We start from the raw sequence: 20,129 nt of genomic DNA, 5'->3' as shown, positions 1-20,129 counted from the left end.
TTTTTCTGAAATAGAGAGAATGAATAATACTAATCACTCATAGAACACTTTTTTAGCTTAATGTTTAAGTATTTTATAAGCAAGACTAGAGGTCCAGTGCACCCTCTCACAATCCGGGACCCCTCAGGGGATGTCGGGCTGCTGGTTTCGTCCTGATTCTCACAGGCCAGGCCGGAGGACCCCACTGGTGCACGAATCCATGCACTGGGCCTCTAGTATGCATATAAGATCTTTAGTTAATCTCTTCCCGCCCTCCCTCTTCCCACCTTCCCTCTGAGATTCATCAGTCTGTTCCATGTTTCCATGCCTATGCATTGAGTGTGTGCCACCTGGTGGTCAGTGTGCATCATAGCTACCGGTCAAATAGTCAGACGGTCGCTTAGGCTTTTATATATATAGATGTTACCAGAACTTACAGATTTCAGTGAAAAAGGTTAATAACCAATATAGGATATATAATTTTAAATGTCACTTAATATTAGAATAAAAGGGAAGTACATTGATAGGCTATCTGATTCAATAGATGTAATGTGTTCTTATTATGGCATATTATCCAAAATTTTGATATCTAAGGATTGTTGTATGGATATGTATTGTTAGCACAGATTATGACCAGAACAGTTTCACTCCTGAAGATGTGGTTTAAATTTGTTTTCATTTGGAATTTGCTTCTCTGCAGGATTATCAGGGGATGCCAGTAAGCGAAAGGCTGTTGTTGCAGATCGAGTAAGTATTTTAATAGGGTCTTTACTGGGGTACAGCACAAATTTGCTTTGGGTATTTGCTAGTAATATTTGGGCATGATTAGGTAAATGGCTACAGTTAAGGTGTCTGTGTATAAAAAAAAATCATATTATAGTTCCCTGGTATTATCTTGAATGTTTTAAAAAAATTTTTATCATCTTTTTTTTTTTTTCTTGCTCACTCTCTTATGAAAATGATAAAGTAGTAAATAGTCTTTTGGTTATTTTAGGAAGAAGCCTGGAATCTGGATTATTTCTGAACCTAATAGCCCATAGAAAGTTGACATTTGTTATATTTTATAAACTGATTAGTAATTATGAAAAATAGTATAAATGCAAGTGTGTATGTTACTTGAGGTAATACAAAGGGCTGATGATTTATTATTATTACTAATTAGCATTAGTAATTGATTAATGCTAATATTTACTATTGCCTTTGTTTTCCTAGTCTAGACTTGGTTGAATTCATTTACTGTACTAATTTCTTTCCCTTTTTAATGTGCAAGTGCATTGGTAAAAATTACATTCCAAATTAGTATAAACATTTAGAAAATAAAAGTGATCATCTTTAGACTCATGATTTTTCTCAGTATCTGCCAAAATATTTAGGGTTCTATGTTCTATCTGTGTTCTTTAGGGAAAGATTTACAGCAAAGGATTACTGAGGAGCTTAACTTCAGCATTTCATCTCCTGAGCAACATAGATACTACTAAAATCTAGAACCTGGAGATAGTCTTAGAAAAGATTAGCAAATTAGTACTAGCCCTGAGGCTGAAAGAATTTAGGTAGAGTTTAGGAAATTGGAAAATAAAGCCACTAAAATTTTACATTTATTTTTAATATAATAACAAAATCTGATTCTGTATTATTTAAGGGGATCGAATATATTAAGTATTGAAAAACTTTAGAGATATGTTTTAACTTCTATACAAGCCTATTTTCCTTACAGATGGTAGAAATCCTATTCCATTATACAGATCGAGCTCTGAAAAAGTGCCCAGACCAGGGAAAAATCCAAGTGATGGAACAGCATTTTCAGGTACACTTTTGCATGTGTTTATAACAGCAGTTGGTATGAATAGGTCTAACATTGCTCTTTCATTTTACTTGAAGAATGGAACTTTCATGATTTGGTTAAACAATTTTCAGTATTCAAAGCTTTATTTCAGGGCTTGTGGAGCATTCTGTGTGATTAAATTTTGAAGTAACAGGTCACATGGGAACAGATGAGTAAAAATGTCGGGAAGTGTTAGTGCTTAGCTACTTAGTGCTGTGTGGAAGGAAAGACTATATGTATGAGGGTGTTCCCGTGAATTGACACCTTATAGTGGCTGACACCTTGCTAATGACTAACATTTATGTTAATTAGGCTAGTTGAAGAAAAGGTAGACTACCATGTTTTAAATTTAGTTTTCCTAAGAGTAACTGTGACTCAAGAACAGATTAGTTACAAAAAAAATATGATCTCTGAAATATGTGAATCATTGGGAGGCTGATACACAAATTGGGCTAAGTAATGCTCTAATTGTCACCATACCTCCCTAGAATAAACTGCCTTTTGATGACCGGGACGAATTGAGTGAAATCGTAACGGACAGATACGGGGCAGACAGTTTAAAAAAATGAGAATGAAAGATTTTTAGTTTTTCTTAAAATGCAGTGAAAACTGAAGTCAAAGAACAATTTAAGGCCTGTACAGTTTTTATTATGTGAGTTTTACTATTTCCGATGCTTTCCAGTTTTACTTGTTGTAAATCTCTGTTTATCCTTCTCCATTCCTAGAGCTACCCCACCCGCCACCTCCTCTTTTAATAAATATTTCAGTATCTAATACTAGAGGTCAGCAAACATTTTCTAAGAAGGGCCAGGTGGGAAAATATAGGGCATGTATGATCTCTCACATGTTCTTCTTTTTTAAAACAACCTTTAAAAATGTAAAAACCACTTTTAGCTCTGTGAGCAGTTCAGAAACAGGCTATGGGCAGGATTTGGCCCATGGGCCAAGTATGCAACCCCTATGTACTAAGGTCTAGACCAGTGATGGAGAACCTATGACACGTGTGTCAGAGGTGACACGTGAACTCATTTTTTTGGTTGATTTTTCTTTGTTAAATGGCATTTAAATATATAAAATAAATATCAAAAATATAAATCTTTGTTTTACTATGGTTACGAATATCAAAAAATTTCTATATGTGACATGGCACCAGAGTTAAGTTAGGGTTTTTCAAAATGCTGACACGCCGAGCTCAAAAGGTTCGCCATCACTGGTCTAGACACTGGGCCTTAGTGAGTAAAATATACATGATCCTTGCTATCTAAGGTTTGCAGCCTAGTCAAAATAACTTTTCTTGTATACGTTAACAGAAATATTTAGAAGAAGTCTAGGGGTTTTGAAGTTGAAGAGTGGGTGCAGTTCATATCTTTTCACATCTCACTTTGATACTTATAAGTTTGGAAGATAAGAACAGATACAGTGTTAACATTTGGAGGGGTCAGAGGAAGGTTGGGTTTCCTGAAATGTACTCTTGAATGCCATAGTAGGGGCTCCTGGCGAGTAACTTTTATTGCTGTTTGTCTGGAGGTTCATTAAATCTACCAGTAAAGAAGAGAAACCCAGATAAATTTTTAAAAATAGATAATTTAGAGGGAAAACATAGGTAGAAAGAAAGCATTTAGGAACAAAACTGTTTGAGAACAATACATTATATATAAATTATTTTGTATACCATTGCAGTATACATAGTATAGAAAACAATATTTTAACGAAACTATTAACAAGAGGTGGTGGAGATGGTATTCAGAAAAGAACTCTGGTCATTATAGGGTATACTTTGTTGAAAAGAAACATCTAATAGGGAATGCTGGAAGGGGCGAATGAGTTGTGTGTGTGTGTGTGTGTGTGTGTGTGTTTAGAAACCACCATGCTGGAGAAGAACATGGGAAAGCTATGAAAGAAAGAACAAAAGTGATGTTTTGATGGTGAAATATGAAAGAATCTCAGTATGATGATGGTTTCTATACAAATTACAAAATTTACAGAGAAACAAACTGTAGTAGAATATGTTCTTTAATCATCTAGATCTCTGTGGGAAGTTTTATTCTGCTAAAAGAGTATCTGATAAAATTTTTGATTTATTAATAATTTAGTCTCATGAAAGGTAAACGTAGTGGGAACCATTATTCTGGATTTACTCTATCATTGATTGGCAAGTGGGAGGGATAGACTCTTGAGAGAAAACTGATTATTTTAAAAATTGCAATAATGACAAAAATACACTTATCATGAATTCTGTATTTCATAAAGCAGATATATCAGAAAAAAATATGGGCACAATCTCATTATTATTTGCTCCAAAAAACTAATGGGTTCACAAAGAATAGCAAATTTTTAAATTTTGACATATTAGCCGCAAATAATCCAAAAAGAAAGGAAACAGTGAGGCTTGTTGAGACATACCTGTCTACAAAGCACTGAACAGCTACGAAATTGAAGAAAGGCAGACAACCAAAGATATGGCCAAAAGCATCATGAAGACTGTCAGAAAGGAGATTAGTACGATTCAGACTGTGCCTTCCAAAGGGTTGAGGGGTTTTGACAAAGATTCACTAGGTATACTAGTATACTACGTGTCAAATAATACGTAAAGGGTGTGACATTCATTTTATTTAATTCTCACAAGAACCCAATGCAGTAGATACTGTTTTAATCCCCATGTTATAGGTGAGGAAATTTAGACCTATAAAGGTTAAGTGACTTCCCAAGGTAATATTGCTGGTAAGTGGTGGGGCCAGGACTTCAATCTAAGTCTTTCTGACTTCAAAGCTCAGCTCTTAAATAAGCACTGTACTATACTATTATTTTCAGACAAGTACAAGGAAAGGATGGGTGACAAGGGGTGCTGTTAATAGGTGATCAGATTGATAATTAGAGTAAACATCTAAGCCCTTTAATGCTTATTGTGTGGCAGGCACTGTTACAAACCCTCTATACATATTAACTCATTTAATTTTTATCATAACTTTGTAAGGTAGGTACTGATATTCCCCTTTATAAGCGAGACTGAGGCACAGAGAGGCTAAGTAACCTGTTTCAGATTACATAGCTCATAAATGATAGAGCTGGGATTACAGTCTAAGCAGTTGGGCTTCAGGGTCCACATCTATTACAGTACAACACTTCATATTTTGCTTTCATTTTCATGAGCGCAGAGAATGGTCTTTAAAGTGGAAAATATATTTATGAAAATAGCTGAAGCCCAGCATATGTGATATATAGTTAGTTGCATTATGATTATCCAAATCTCAAAACCTTTTGAATTATAACCCAGGATACTGTTTGACCAATCTGAGCCATTATTGATAATTTGTCAGTAACTTTGGATCAATTTCCATTCTCAGTTAAGCATGGATGCCTAAGCTGAGGAGACACAATTTATTTCCCTCAGAAGGACTGTTTGCTTCTGGAAAAGGTGCTCTTCAGTCCATTAGGATGGGTGAAGTACATGGTTAGTTGGCCATAAATCTACTGTTTGAAGTGTATAATCTTAAATATTTAATCATAAAATAGTTTGACTCTAAAAGCATATTTTTTGGAAAGAAGAGTGAACTTCAGGAACTATCTACTGATAATCCCAGTGTGGTTTGTGAACATTTTTTATGAGTTTACATAAAAATGTCCACGTTAAACTCATAAATTGCCATTTTGAAAGGAATATGTGGACAGTTATTCATGGAATGCCTATTCCATAACATCTTGCTTTCATTAAGAGCATTTTTCTGGATTTTCCTTTATCTTCATGGCTGAAATAGATATGTAAATAGTAAATAGATTAGTAAATAGTAAATAGATTTGTAGCTAAACATCTCTACCCAAAGAATATTCTTTGGTGGTTTAGTATTAGTTACATCTTAAGGCTCTTTAATATCCAAGTTTTTATCTTTGATTTGGATGAAGACTTAGTGAGTGGCTTGTCAAATTTAGTTGGCACCAAGAAATGCAATCAAAATCATTATGATATGAAATTTAACAGGGATAAACATCCAGACTTCATTAGATTCAAATAATTAACTTGCATGAGTACTGGATTGGGAAAATCTAGCTGGACAGGATTTCAGTTGACAGCAACTTAGTATGAGCCAATGATGTGTTAGGGCCCAGATAAAGGAAAGTGATAGAACCCTTGGGCTACTTGTTAGAGATAAAACCACTAAGATATTTTATAGACTGTTGACAACTAAGATTTATCCCACAACTGGGATGGTGGGAGGTTTTATGAACAGCGGTTAAAAAAAATACTGGGGATGTTTAATCTGAGGAGAAAAGAGATGGAGATATGCTGCCTTCAGATGATGTAGGGCTGTCATACGTGGATTTACGGTGTTACTGCAGAGGGCAGGCTAGTAGAAATTCTGAGATATATTTCAGTTTAAAACGACCTGGTGCTGATGTAAGAGCTCTTGGATTTATCCTATTGAATATTGAAATAAAAGGAGGATGTCAAACTGACCAGGAGTGTTTTTAAAAGACTATCTTTGCTGACTGGGAAGATTTGAGATTCTGTATCAGTATCAATAAACTGTCATTAGGAACAGGTAACCTGTATTCCAATTAAGACTGGTTAGTCAAAATACTGAGAATTTGTATTTTACCAGCAGGTGGCACTCATGCCTGCTGCCTCAGTTTTAGTCTTCATCTTTGAGGAGGGGGCCTCACCTTTTCCTTAGAGTCAGAATATATAATGCCAGTCAGTATTTCTGCTTTCCTCTAAAGACAAATTGGCATTTTTTCCTGTCCTAACTATAGAAAATAACTTTTGGATCTTGCGGCTTTTATTTATCTGAGAAAGATTTGAACCTATAATTATATTTTATTCATATAATAACTAGTAGACTTGAAAGGAATTAAAGTGTTCTTTGTCTCATATATGCTGAAACTTACTTTTTCTTCCAGCTAAGTCTTTCCCATCCTAAAACAAAGTCAAACAGCAAACAGCCCTGGCCAGGTAGTTCAGCTTGTTAGAGCATTGTCCCCAGTCAGGGCACAAGCATGAACCAATGAATGCATAAATAAGTGGAACAACAAATTAATGTTTCTCCCTCTCTCTCAAATCAACAACAACAACAATAATAATATACAGCACACAAATCCCTTCTTTGCCTCAAGCCATACCCAATAGCCTTAAGCCTCCTGTTTGTACATTCTTTACAACCCAAATATCTTATAAGAGTTGTCTCCATTTCCTTATCTTCCTCTCATTCCATGCCTGTAAATTCAGTGGACTCTTTTATTCCTCATCTTACTGATACTCATTAGCATTCAACACAGTGAATGATTTCTTGAAACACTCTATCCATTGGGCTTCCCTGGTATCATACATTCAAGTTTCTTTTCTTTTTTTTTTCACCCAAGTTTCTATCAGCTCCATTTCTAATTAGATCCTGTTCTTTCTATTCTGAGACTCATAGCTTTAGTACCTCCCTGCCACAACTTTCCTATATTAATGTTTCGGTGACCATCTGTATCAGTCGGGGTTCTCCAGAGAAACAGAACCAATAGAATACACACACACACACACACACACACACACACACACACAGATTTATCTTCTTTCAAGGACTTGGCTCACATAATTGTGGGGCTTGGCAAGCCTAAAATCTATAGAGTAGGTCAGTAGGCTGGAAACTTAGGCATGAGTTGATGGTATGTCCTCCCTGCCTCCCCCCTCTCCCCCATTTTTATTGTTGAGATTTTTACAGATCCCCCCCCACCCCTTTTTATCCCCATTGTCCCCCTTCACCCGGATCCTGCCCCATCCCAGGTCTTCACCACCCTATTGTCTGTGTCCATGGATAATGCATGTATGCATTTAAGTTTTTTGGTTAATCTCTTCCCCCGCCCACCCTTCCCTCTGAGATTTGTCAGTCTGTTCCATGTTTCTATGCCTCTGGTTCTATTTTATTCATCAGACTCCTTGTTTGTTTATTTTGATTTTTAGATTCAATTATTGGTAGATATGTATGTATTGCCATTATATTCATATTTTTGATCATTTTTTTTCTTTTTCTTAAGGAAGACCCTTTAACATTTCATGTAATACGGGTTTGGTGGTAATGAAGTCTTTTAGCTTTGTCTTATTTGTGAAATTCTTTATCTAACTTTCAATTCTAAATGATAGCTTTTCTGGGTAGAATAATCTTGGTTGTAGGTCCTTGCTTTTTATCACTTTGAATCTTTCTTGCCACTCCCTTCTGACCTGCAAAGTTTCTGTTGAGAAATCAGCTGACAGTCACATGAGCACTCCCTTGTAGGTAACTAACTGCATTTCTCTTGCTGCTTTTAAGATTTTCTTTTTGTCTTTAACCTTTTGCATTTTAATTATGATGTGTCTTGGTGTGGCCACTTTGGGTTTCTCTTGTTTGGTATTATCTGCACTTCCTAGATTTGTATATCTATTTCTTTCACCAGGTAAGGAAGTTTTCTGTCATTTTTTCAGTTAGGTTTTCAATTTGTTGCTTCATCTCTTCTCCTCCTGGCACCCCCATGATATGTATATTGGTATGCTTGAAATTGTCCCAAAGGCTCCTTACACTGTCTTCATATTTTTGGATTCTTTTTTCTTTTTGCTCTTCTGATAGAGTGTTTTTGCTTCCTCATATTCCAAATCACTGATTTGATTCTTGTCTTCCCATATTGTTAATTCCTGTAAATTATTTTTTATTTCAGTTAGTGTATCCTTTATTTCTAACTGGTCCTATTTGATCTGAGTTCCTTGAAGTCCTCATTAAGTTCCTTGAGCATCCTCATAACTATTGTTTTGAACTCTGTCTCTGGTAGTTTGCTTGCTTCCATTTCACTTAGTTCTTTTTCTGGAGATTTCTTCTGTTCTTTAATTTGTAACCTGTTACTTTGTCTCTGCACTTTGGTGGTTTCCCTGTTTTGTTTCTGTGTATTAGGTAGAGCTGCAATGTCTCCTGGAATTGATAAAGTGGCCTTGTGCAGTAGGTGTCATATAGGGCCCAGTGGCTCAGCCTCCTTAGTCACCTGAGCTGGGTACTCTAGGTGCACCCCGTGGGGGCTGTGTGCATTGTCCTGTTGTAGTTGAGACTTGATTGCTGTTGGCATTACTGGGAGTGATTGCCCCCAGGCCAATAGGCTATGTGGCCCAGCTGCAACTACAGCGGATGAGGTGCTGTTCAGGAAACACCTCTATGGAGCAGGACTTGCTTCAGTGGGCATTTGATGTTCACCAAGTCCACCCCTTGAGTGTGTTGCTTGTGGATGTGGTGGGGTTGTAATTTGGTGTGGTTTGAAGCTGACCACTGGATGCACTGGTTCTGGGGCCTCCTGGGAGGTGCAAAGTTAGCTACTTCCTGTGCCCTGCCTGGTGCTGCCTGCCATGAGCTACAGAAAGATCTGCAGATGGCTGCTACTTGTGTGGGGTTTGGAGGTTCCCAGGCAAAGCTCTGAACCAAGTCAGGGTGCTGCTAGTGTGGGGCCTAGGACCACTTAGCAAGAGTTACTGGGCATGCTGAGGTCAGCTACTGCTTGTTTGAGAGATTTTAGGAAAGTCTGAAGCCTGAGCCAAGCCTTTCTATTCATATAGAAAGGCCACTGCAAACAACTTGGGTGAGGCTGCAAATTGGGTGGAGCAGGGCCTCAGGGAATTAACCAAGGCTGGGCAAACAGTGTGGGCCAGGTTTATGGAGACTTAGATGTGCTGACTGCATTGTGGCAGGGAAGTCTCATCAAAGGAACAGTGAACTCTGCCAGCACTTTTGTCTGGGAGAAAGCTGCCCCCAGTTCTTGCCCTGATGCCAGACAATTCATTTCCTTTCCATATGTCCCTGGATCCTTTCAAGCTGTTGCCCCAGCACTGGAGCTCAGAGGGAGTGAGTCCAAGTAAGTCTGTGCACCAACCCTTTAAGAGGAATGCCTGGGATTCCAGCAACCCTCTGCGTCACTCAGCCACAATCCCCACTGGTTTTTACAGCTTGAAGTTATGGGGATTTCTCTTCCCAGTACTGAAACCTTGGGCCAAGGAGTCTGGTGTAGGACTGGGACCCTTTGCTCCTCATTGGGTCCTCCACAGCCAAATTTCCCTCCCAATTAAAAAAAACCGCCACATGTGGGTGTCAGACCAGCCCATTCTGTGCCTCCACACCTCCTGCCAGTCTCAATGTGGCTCTTCCTTCATTCTCTAGTTGTAGGACTTCCATTAGCCAGACTTCAGGTGGTTCTGAATGATGGTTGTTCTGTAGTTTAATTGTAATTTTAATGTGCGATGTAACGTGTGATGCTTCGTTCTTGAGGCAGGATTTCTTGTCAAGTTTTTTTTTTTCTGTCTCTCTCACTACTTACTGACTTTCTCTGTTCAGTCTTCCTCTTCTAGTAACCAGTAAATGTTAAGATTCTTCACAGTACTCTTATTTCTGTATCAGTGTTTCTCAGGATGTTGTCTGTGGACCATTTGCTTCAAAATTACTTCAGAAGCAGTTTCATGCATTTTGAATTATTTTATCTTTCTACACTAAGGTTTGTTTGTTTATCAAATAAGGTAGAGTTGTAAATAAGTAAAATGAGGCATTTTATTAACATGTGTCAAGCTAAAGAGATTTGAAAACTAATATTATTTTAAAAGATGTTGAAAATAAAGCCTTACATTGTTACCAAGCTCTCCTCCCAACTTCATTTATATTTCCATGGGAAGCAGATCATTCAAGGCCACTGTTGTAGCAGCTGTTACCATGTTTTTATATGAAAGTTCATGCCAAAGAGTGGATGGAGACTAAAGCTGATCACAGAATGAGGCAGTAGGAATTTCCTTGTCTAACTCATGCTTTCTTGAGATGAACTGAGGAAGGGAAAACTGAGTTGGTGTCCAGCACACTGTCCTATCCCCAACGCTTGCTTAAAATACTGGTTCTGGGGAGTTAGGTTTTTGCTAGATTGTTTTATCAACATTCCTTAAAAAAAAAAAGAAAAGAAATACATGCATACACATACTTCTACACATACAGAGAGATATCTATATTTATATAGCCACTCACCATGTTTGTATACTAATACTGGAATACCAGCTGCCTAGCTCTGATAGCCTATGGAGATGTATGTATGTATGTATGTATGTGTATATATAAATTATATATGCATGTATCTGTATTTATGAATGTTTATCTATTTTGGTGTATACTGGGCTTTGCTAAAATTTGGAATCATTTTTAAACAATGCAGTTTTCATTGTCTGATTGACTTTTACCATATAAATTATGAGAATTAATGCCATTGCTCCAGAAAGCAAAGGAATGTGTATCTACTCTCTCATTTCTTTTCACATTATGCTTATAAAATAGGGAGAGCCAGAGATTATACCTTCAGGTGGCAGATGGTAAAATAGTCACAATGCAATAAAAGGATCTATTCAGTCACTCAAACAATTGACAGGCCTAAATTTAGGTTTTCTATCTGTCAGCTCAGTGTTTTATTCACATATTCGCATTGCCTTCTTTGTTAAGTCTTAAATATACACTGATATCTAGCAAGAGAAGTTATCTTCTTTGGCCAATTATAGGGATGTGCATTGAAGAAGAAATTAGAGATATATTTACTTTTTTATTTCTTTTATTCTGGAGACCAAAAATTCAGCCATTTCTCAGGGGCTTCATGCAAGCTTTTGAGACCAAGAGGAATCTTCTTTTTTTTTCTTCTCTTTCTATTTTTTAACTTATTTTTAATAGATTTTATTTATTGAGAGAGAGAGAGAGAGAGAGAAAACATCGATTTGTATTTCCACTTATTTATGTGTTCATTGGTTGATTCTCGTATGTACTCTGGCTGGGGATGGCACCTGCAACTTTGGCATATCAGAACAATGCTCTAATCAGGGCCCAAGAGGAATATTTTTAAAGTAGGCACTGCTCATTATGTTTGTGTTGGAAGACTTGGGACAATTAGCAAGCAGCAAGCAGCACACAGCCCAGCCTGATCTTAGGGGCAGAAGGGCTGGAAATTTGCACAAAGGCTTAATCTCTCAATATTCCATGGAGAGGCATATGTAGACCAGGTCTAGCGGGATGGACTGAGGACTTCTCTATTCTTCTTTCTTTTAGGGCTCTCGTGAGAGAAGCCGTCCAAATGGGTTAAGTTGGGGGGGGGGAATCATCTAAATTTGGGCACCAGCTCTTCACGGTGGTTGTGCACTGGTTCTGGCAGGGAGTGCCAGCTGCCCAACTCTGACTGCAGATCCTGTGAAAAGTTGAGCACAAGTTTAGCCTTTGCCACTGGCGAGATGGAGATGCCTCGCTCATTTTCAGGCAGAGATTGCCACCAGGGATTATCCACTGGACCATCTACCTTGTCTTTTCATAATCAGAAAAGAAGGCTTAAAATTTGAAAATAGACTTGGCTTTAATATTTTGTTTATGGTTTTAAATGTTCAAAATTGATAAAGACCTGGTTTCTCTAAGAAGCCAGATTGAAAGTGTTAATTTACATGGTGTAGCCTTATTTAAGTGAGTTATGAACAGTTAGGGGCAGACATGAGGATTGTCATATCCTTTTTTTAATTAAAAATCTTCATTTGGGGGTAATTGTACATTCAGCTGTCAAAAGAATAAAATATATCCTTTTGTACCCTTAACTTGATTTTCCCTAATGGGAACATCTTGCAAAACTGTAGTATAATCACATAACCAGGATGTTGACCAATACAGTAAAGATACGGAACATTTTCATCACCACACAAGCCCCTCATTTTGCCCTTTTATAGCTACACCCACTTTCTTTCTGCCCCAACCTTCTCCTTAGGTCCTGGCAACTACTCATAGTTCTCCATTTCTATCATTTTGTTATTTTAAAGAATGTTATATAAATGGCACTTCATAATTCTCCTCTCTTAAATTTTATCATACTTCATTGGTACTACTTTTTAAAAGTCTTTGTAATAAAATATGTCTGTTTTGTTAAATATGTATCATTAGCACCTAGCAATGTACCTGGTCCAGAGTAGATGTTTTATACGACCCAGAGGCCTGGTGCATGAAATTCATGCACGGGTAGGGTCTCTAGGCCTGGCTGGCGATCAGGGCCGATCTGTGGGGTGACTGGTGGGGCGATTAGGGGGGCCCCACTGGCACCCACCTTGGAGGTGACCGGCAGGATGATGGGGGGGTGGGGGGAGCCAGTGCCGCCTGTTCACTGGCAGGCCCCACCCCCCCACCCCTGCCAGTCACCTCCCTCTGTGGGGCGACCAGTGGGGTGATTGCGGGGCCCCCCACTGGCACCCACCTTGGCTGGCCTGGGGCCTGCGGATGGGGGCAGCTCCTGTGTTGAGCATCTGCCGCCTGGTGGTCAGCGCATCATAGCAACTGGTCATTTCACTGGTCATTCCGCCGTTCAGTTGATTTGGATATTAGACTTTTATTATATAGGATGGTTGAATTTCATCAGTGTTTTGGTGTATATCCTTGTTTATAAGTCCTATCCAGTTATATTTCTATAGAATTGAGATAAACTGTACATAGTTGTATTACTGGCTTCCATTCTTTTTTAAACATTAAATTAATTTTTGGATCAGTTATACATTCATATGATTAAAAAATCAAAAAGTATAAAAAAGTATATAGTGAAAACTCTCTCTCCTACCCTTAATGCCATCTGCTCAGTTCCCATCTGCTTATCACCATTGTTACTAAGTTTTTAAGTATATTTCCAGATTTTCTTTACATAAATAGAAGCACATATACATATATTTGCCTACCCACATATCATAAGTCCTCCTTCTTTAACACAAATGACAGAAAACTATATTTGTGATTTTGTACTTTGTTTCTTCCACTTCATATATCTTAGAGATCTTTTTATATTGGTTCATAGAGAATGCCAAGAATGCTTTTTTTTGGAGTTGCATAATATTCCTTGATTTTTTGATATTATTGTAAAGAACATTTTTTACTTCAATTTGAGCTCGTTCGTGAATACAATTGATTTTAGTATATTGATTTTCTGTCCTGCAGTTTTGCTAAACTCACTTATTAGTTCTAGTAATTTTGTTTTGTATTTTCCATCAGATTTTCTGCATAAGCATTCATGTTGTCTGTAAATAAAGACAAAATGACTACTTCTTTTCTAGTCTTGATATCTTTTAATTCTCTTTCTTGCCTTATTACACTGGCTCCAGTATGGCCTCCAGTATGATGTTGAATAGAAATTGTGAGAATTGACATCCTTATCTCTCTCAGTGCTAGTGGGAAAGTATTCAGTCTTTGATTTATAAATATGATGCTCACTATTGGTTTTCAAAGATGTGCTTTATCAGTTTGAAGACTTTTTCTTCTATTCTTGAGTTCCTAAGGTTTTTTTTTTCCAGGAGCAAATGTTGTTGGCTTTTGTCAAATTCTTTTTTTGTATCCATGGAGATGATCATATGGTTTTTCTTTTTCATTTGTTAATATTATGAATTATATTGTTGATTTTTTAATTAAATTTTATTGGGGTGACGTTAGTCAACATGAACATATAGGTTTCATGTGTGGATTACTAAATTACAAAATCTGTATATAGCACCATGTGCCCACCATCCAAAGTCAAATCTTCTCCTGTCACCTCATATTAGGACATCTTTCTCCCCCTAGCCCCCTTTCTCTGGCAACCACCACACTGATGTTTGTGTTTATAAGTTTCAGTTTTATACTCCTCATATGAGTGAAATCATATAGTTCTTAGCTTTTTCTGTCTGACTTACTTCACTGCACATAATTTTCTCAAATTCCATCCATGTTGTTGTAAATGACGCTATTTCATCCTTTCTTATGGCCGTGTAGTATTCCATTGTGTATATATACCACATCTTCTTTATCCAGTCCTCTATTGTAGGGCACTTTGGCTGTTTCCAACTCTTGGCCACCATGAATAATGCTGCAGTGAACATAGGGGTGCATTTATCTTTGCGTATAAATGATTTTGAGTTTTTCGAGTATATAGCCAGGAGTGGGGTTGTTGGGTCATATGGTAGCTCTATTTTTAATTTTTTGAGGAATCGCTGACTGCTTTCCATAGTGGTTGTACCAGTCTACATTCCCACCAGCAGTGAATAAGGATTCCCTTTTTTCCACAACCTCTCCAACACTGTCTTGTTGATAATGGCCACTCTAACTGGTGTAAGGTGGTGGTATCTCATTGTAGTTTTGATTTGCATTTTCCTGATTGCCAGTGAGATTGAACATCTTTTCATATATCTATTGGCTGTTTGTATGTCTTCTTGGGAGAGGTGTATTTTGGGGCCCTCTGCCCACTTTTTGATTGGATTGTTTATTTGTTTGGTGTTGAGTTTTACAAGTTCTTTATATATTTTGGAAATTAACCTTTGTCAGAGCTACTGTTTACAAATATCATCTCCCATCTGGTTGGCTGCCTGTTTGTTTTGTTGTTTGTTTCTTTTGCTGTGCTGAAGCTGTATTTTTTTTTAAATATATTTTATTTATTTTTTACAGAGAGGAAGGGAGAGAGATAGAGAGTTAGAAACATCGATGAGAGAGAAACATAGATCAGCTGCCTCCTGCACACCTCCTACTGGGGATGTGCCCGCAACCCAGGTACATGCCCTTGACCGGAATCGAACCTGGGACCTTACAGTCCGCAGGCCGACGCTCTATCCACTGAGCCAAACCGGTTTCGGCAGAAGCTGTTCTTTGATATAGTCCCATTCATTTATTTTTGCCTTTACCTCCCTTGCCTTTGGAGTCAAGTCCATAAAATGTTCTCTACCACCCAGGCCCATAAGTTTGGTACTTACATTTTCTTCTATGTAACTTATAGTTTTGGGTCTTATGCTTAGTCTTGACCCATTTTGAATTAATTTTTGTATATGGGGACAAACTGCAATCCAGTTTCATTCGTTTGCATGTGGCTTTCCAGTTATCCCAGCATCATTTATTGAAGAGACTATCTTTACTCCAATGTGCATTTCTGGCTCCTTTGTCGAAAATATACGTCCATATATGTGTGGTTTTATAGCTGGGCTCTCTATTCTGTTCCATTGATCTGTGTGTCTGTTTCTCTGCCAATACCATGCTGTTTTGATTATCGTAGCTCTGTAGTATATTTTGAAGTCAGGTGGCTTGATACCTCCAGCTTCATTCTTTTTTTTTCAGGATTGCTTTGGCTATTCTGGGTCTTTTGTGGTTCCATACAAATCTGATGCTTTCTCGTTCTATTTCTTTAAAAAATGACATTGGGATTTTGATGGGGATTGCATTAAATCTATATATTGCTTTGGGTAAAATGGCCATTTTAACTATGTTGATTCTTTCAATCCATGAACATGGGGTATTTTTCCATTTCTTTTAATAATGTTTTGTAATTTTCAGTATATAGGTCTTTCACATTCTTTGTTAAGTTTATTCCTATGTATTTCATTCTTTTGATTGCTATTGCAAAAGGAATTGTTTTCTCTCCATTTCTTTTTCTGAAGTTTTGTTGTTGGTATACAGGAAGGCAATGGATTTTTTTAAAAAATATATTTTATTGATTTTTTACAGAGAGGAAGGGAGAGAGATAGAGAGTTAGAAACATCGATGAGAGAGAAACATCGATCAGCTGCCTCCTGCACACCTCCTACTGGGGATGTGCCCGCAACCCAGGTACATGCCCTTGACCGGAATCAAACCTGGGACCTTTCAGTCCGCAGGCCGACGCTCTATCCACTGAGCCAAACCGGTTTCGGCGGCAATGGATTTTTGCACATTGATTTTGTAGCCTGCAACTTGACTGTATTTGTTTATTATTTCCAGTAGTTTTTTGGTAGAGTTGTTAGGGTTTTCTATAAACAGCATCATGTTGTCTGCAAAAAGTGATAGTTTAACTTCTTGCTTTCCTATTTGGATGCCCTTTATTTATTTCGCTTGCCTTCTTGCTCTGGCTAGAACTTCCAGTGAGTAAGGGTGGTGAGAGTGGACATCCTTGTCTTGTTCCTGATCTTAGGGGAAAAGCTTTCAGTTTGTCACCATTGAGTAGGACATTGGCTGAGGGTTTATCATATATGGCCTTTATTGTGTTGAAGTACTTCTATTCCTATTTTATTGAGTGTTTTAATCATAAATGATGTATCTTATCAAGTGCTTTTTCTGTATCTATTGACAAGATCATATGATTTTAATCCTTTCTTTTGTTAATGTGGTGTATTATGTTGATTGATTTGCGAATAATGAACTATCCTTGTGCCCTTGGAATGAATCGCACTTGATCATGATGACTTTTTGAATGTTAAAAACCCTGCATTCTTGGGATAAACCCACTTTATGATGTATACTCTTTTTTTTTTTTTTTTTGGTGAACATCTGTGTTCATGAGGAATGATGGTTTGTTGTCTTCTTTTCTTGTAATATATTTGCGTGGTTTTGGTATCGGACTAATGTTAGTCTTATATAAGTAGTTGTGAATTCTTCCCTCCTTTTACATTTCATAGAAATTTATGTAGATTTGGTATTGTTTCTTCCTTAAATGTTTGGTAGAATTCACCATTGAAAATACCAAGGCCTTGAGTTTTCTTTGTAGGAACGTTTTTAACTACAAATGCAATTTATTTAATATGTTACCTATTTCTTTCTTCTTGCGTGAGCTTTGGTATTTTCTATTTTTTAAAGAAATTTGGACATTTCATTTAAATTTTCAAATTTATTGGCAAAAAGTTTTTCATGACTTTTTTTTATCCTTTTTATATCTGAAGAATCTATATTGATGCCATCTCTGTAATTCTTTATTTTGTTAATTTCTAATTTAATTCTGTTGTGGGCAGAGAACATACTTTGTATGACTTGAATCTTTTTGGAATATATATTAAATATATCTTTATTGATTTCAGAGAGGAATGGAGAGAGAGAGAAATATCATGATGAGAGAGAATCATTGAGCGGCTGCCTCCAGCATACTCCCTACTGGGGATTGAGCCCCTAAAATCTGGGTATGTGCCCTGACCAGGAATCTAACCATGATCTTCTGTTTCATAGGTCAATGCTCAACCACTGAGCCACACTGGTCAGGTGAATATATTTTTTAAATTGATTTTAGAGAGAGAGGAAGAGAGAGGGAGAGAGAGAGAAACATCAATGTGAGAGAGAAACATCAATCGGTTGCCTCCTGTTTGGGTCCCATCTGAGAATTAAACCCACAACCTGGGAATGTGCCCTGACTGGGAATCAAACCGAGATCCTTTGGTGCACAGGATTCCACTCATTTCACTGAGCCACACCAGCCAGGGATGACTTGAATCTTTTCAAAGTTAAAACTTGTTTTATGATCTAAATTATATTACCTATTTTAGTAAGTGTTCTCTATACTTGAGAAAAATGTATATTCTGTTGCTGTTGGATAGAGTATTCCAAATAAATGTCAATTTGTAGGCTTATTTAAAACTATTAGTTAACTGTGTACCACTCTCATTATTGTCTTTGTATATAATCTTCAATCTTGATTGGTATTCAATCTTAAGGAGTTTAGAGAAAGTTTTTATTTATTTTTTAAGTGGAAAGAGCATCCTTATGATATGTGATTACTTTCTGGTTTTCTGGTGTTGTGATTAGATAATGTTTTGTATACTAATTCTACTTTTTGGAGTTTATTTAGATTTTCTTTGTGGCCCAGTATATAGCCAGTTTTCATTGGTGTTCCATGAACACTTGAAATATAGTGCTTGGTGTGTTTTCATAGAAAATAGTTTATCAGTCAGATTTTTAAAATTGTTAGATATTCTAAACCTTTACCCATTTTTGTCCACCCAATTCCTCATGAACTGTGAGAAATAAAGTACTCTGTTAATAGTGTTATTTTCTCTGATTTTCCTTCCATCATCTGCTTTATGAATATTGGTACCATGTAATTTAGTACATACTGTATACAAATTTGGCATATAGAAATAGGAAATTTATCTTCATCATGACCTATTTATTCATTTAATGCCCTTGTAGTATGTATCCTACTTTATCTGATAGAAAGATCACAATCCCTTGTATTTCTTTGCATGGTATACTTTTGTCTATCATTCTATTTTCAGTCTTTCTGGATCACTTGGTATTTGTTTCTTGTTTACAACATAGTGTCAACATAAGAAACCTGTAGAGAATTTTTATAAGAGTTTATTTGAGCCAAATTGATGACATGCTGGGAAGCAAGATCTCAAGTGCCAAAGAGAATGGCAGTTTTGCAGTTCCTTTTATACATTTGGAAAAAAGGAGAGAGTAAGGAAGATTAAATGCAGGTGGGGAAAAAAGCAAGGTAGGGATATTGCCACGATTGGATTATAGGATTGTTAACAAGATTATGTGCTCCATTGGGGGTGGTTATGTTTCTAAGAGGTTCAAAAAAGAGACACTTCAAAGGTATGTTAACCTAGATGCACAAAAACAATGCATAGGGTTTGCATAATGTAAAAATAAACCTTTTATAGGCGTGGGGCATGACTACCTACCATGACCTGACCAGTTAGGAATTTATAATAGGATCACCCTGTCAGGTTACTTTCAGTTAGATTTATTACAGAGCCCCCCCTTTTCTTTTGCCGTTGTTCACAATAGCATTGGGGGTTTGCTTTTTGAGATTTCAGAGTTTTGCTTTTTCAAATTTCAATCTGAATATCTCAAGTGAGGTAAGCCAAATATTTTTATTTTTTTAAGAAAGGCTTTTACTACTTTACTTTTTATTCATGTACTACTGATATTTAGGAATGTGTATTTAATTCTTTTCATCCTCTGACCATATCATAAATATTAGTTTTCTTTGTGATTTACTTCATTGTCTACTGATTTTTATCTCTATTTATTGTAGACAATTTGAGTTACTGGTATATAGATTGTTTCCTCTCATGACTTAAAAATCTAATTCTAACTCAGATGTTTCTGATTACTATATCCAATTTCTTATTATTCAACAGCTAAATAAGGATGTTCCTCAAATCTGTTATAGCCAAGACTACACCTACCTTTTTCCTTCTGACACCTCCTCCCATATTTCTTATTTTATGACATTGTCAATCAACCATCACTTAATATAGAAATTTAGGAGTTATTATACTAGTAGACTTCTCCCTGTGCCTTCCAACCCACAAGCAAGTTGTCACCAAGCTCTGTAGTTTACTTTATAAATATTTCTTAATTCTGTTTGCACTGCTTTATGCCTGTTATCACTTCCTGTTTCTTTCTTTGACTACTGTAGAGCCTTCCATCTTCAGTCTTGGTTTTCCAGATCCTCTCATAAAATCACCAACCTGATCTCAAGCTATTAATCTGATGATGTCACTCTCCATTCTCCCTGTAGTATATCCTTAGTACTAAGTACCAGGCTAGGCACTTAATTCCTTATTTTATATCTTTAATAATTTAAAAATATACTTTAA

The 20,129-nt window shown here is 36.8% G+C and overlaps 1 protein-coding gene and 1 non-coding gene across 14 annotated transcripts in view; both read left to right on the top strand.

Annotated features, from left to right (window-relative positions):
• VPS8 (VPS8, CORVET complex subunit) overlaps nt 1-20,129 on the top strand; it is a 237,940-nt gene that overhangs the window by 72,604 nt on the left and 145,207 nt on the right. For 12 of the 13 annotated variants that reach the window (XR_002828228.1, XR_002828231.1, XR_002828230.1 and 9 more), the window contains 2 exons: nt 680-726; nt 1,694-1,783. Coding sequence is in view for 10 of the 13 variants with exons in the window: in XM_023750602.1 (XP_023606370.1) it covers nt 680-726; nt 1,694-1,783 (137 nt within the window). In the remaining 3 variants the exon portion in view is untranslated. Of the gene's footprint in view, nt 1-679; nt 727-1,693; nt 1,784-5,233; nt 5,253-20,129 lie in introns of those variants that run through there. The other variant, XM_023750606.1, reaches the window with a different exon arrangement.
• Nucleotides 2,230-2,359, top strand: LOC111825139. The gene has a single exon (XR_002828260.1).

This window comes from Myotis lucifugus, unplaced genomic scaffold (assembly GCF_000147115.1).
Source record: "Myotis lucifugus unplaced genomic scaffold, Myoluc2.0 scaffold_14, whole genome shotgun sequence".
Classification (NCBI taxonomy): domain Eukaryota; kingdom Metazoa; phylum Chordata; class Mammalia; order Chiroptera; family Vespertilionidae; genus Myotis; species Myotis lucifugus.
Note: the sequence above shows the minus strand (reverse complement) of the source record. Positions and strands in the feature narration are given on the sequence as shown.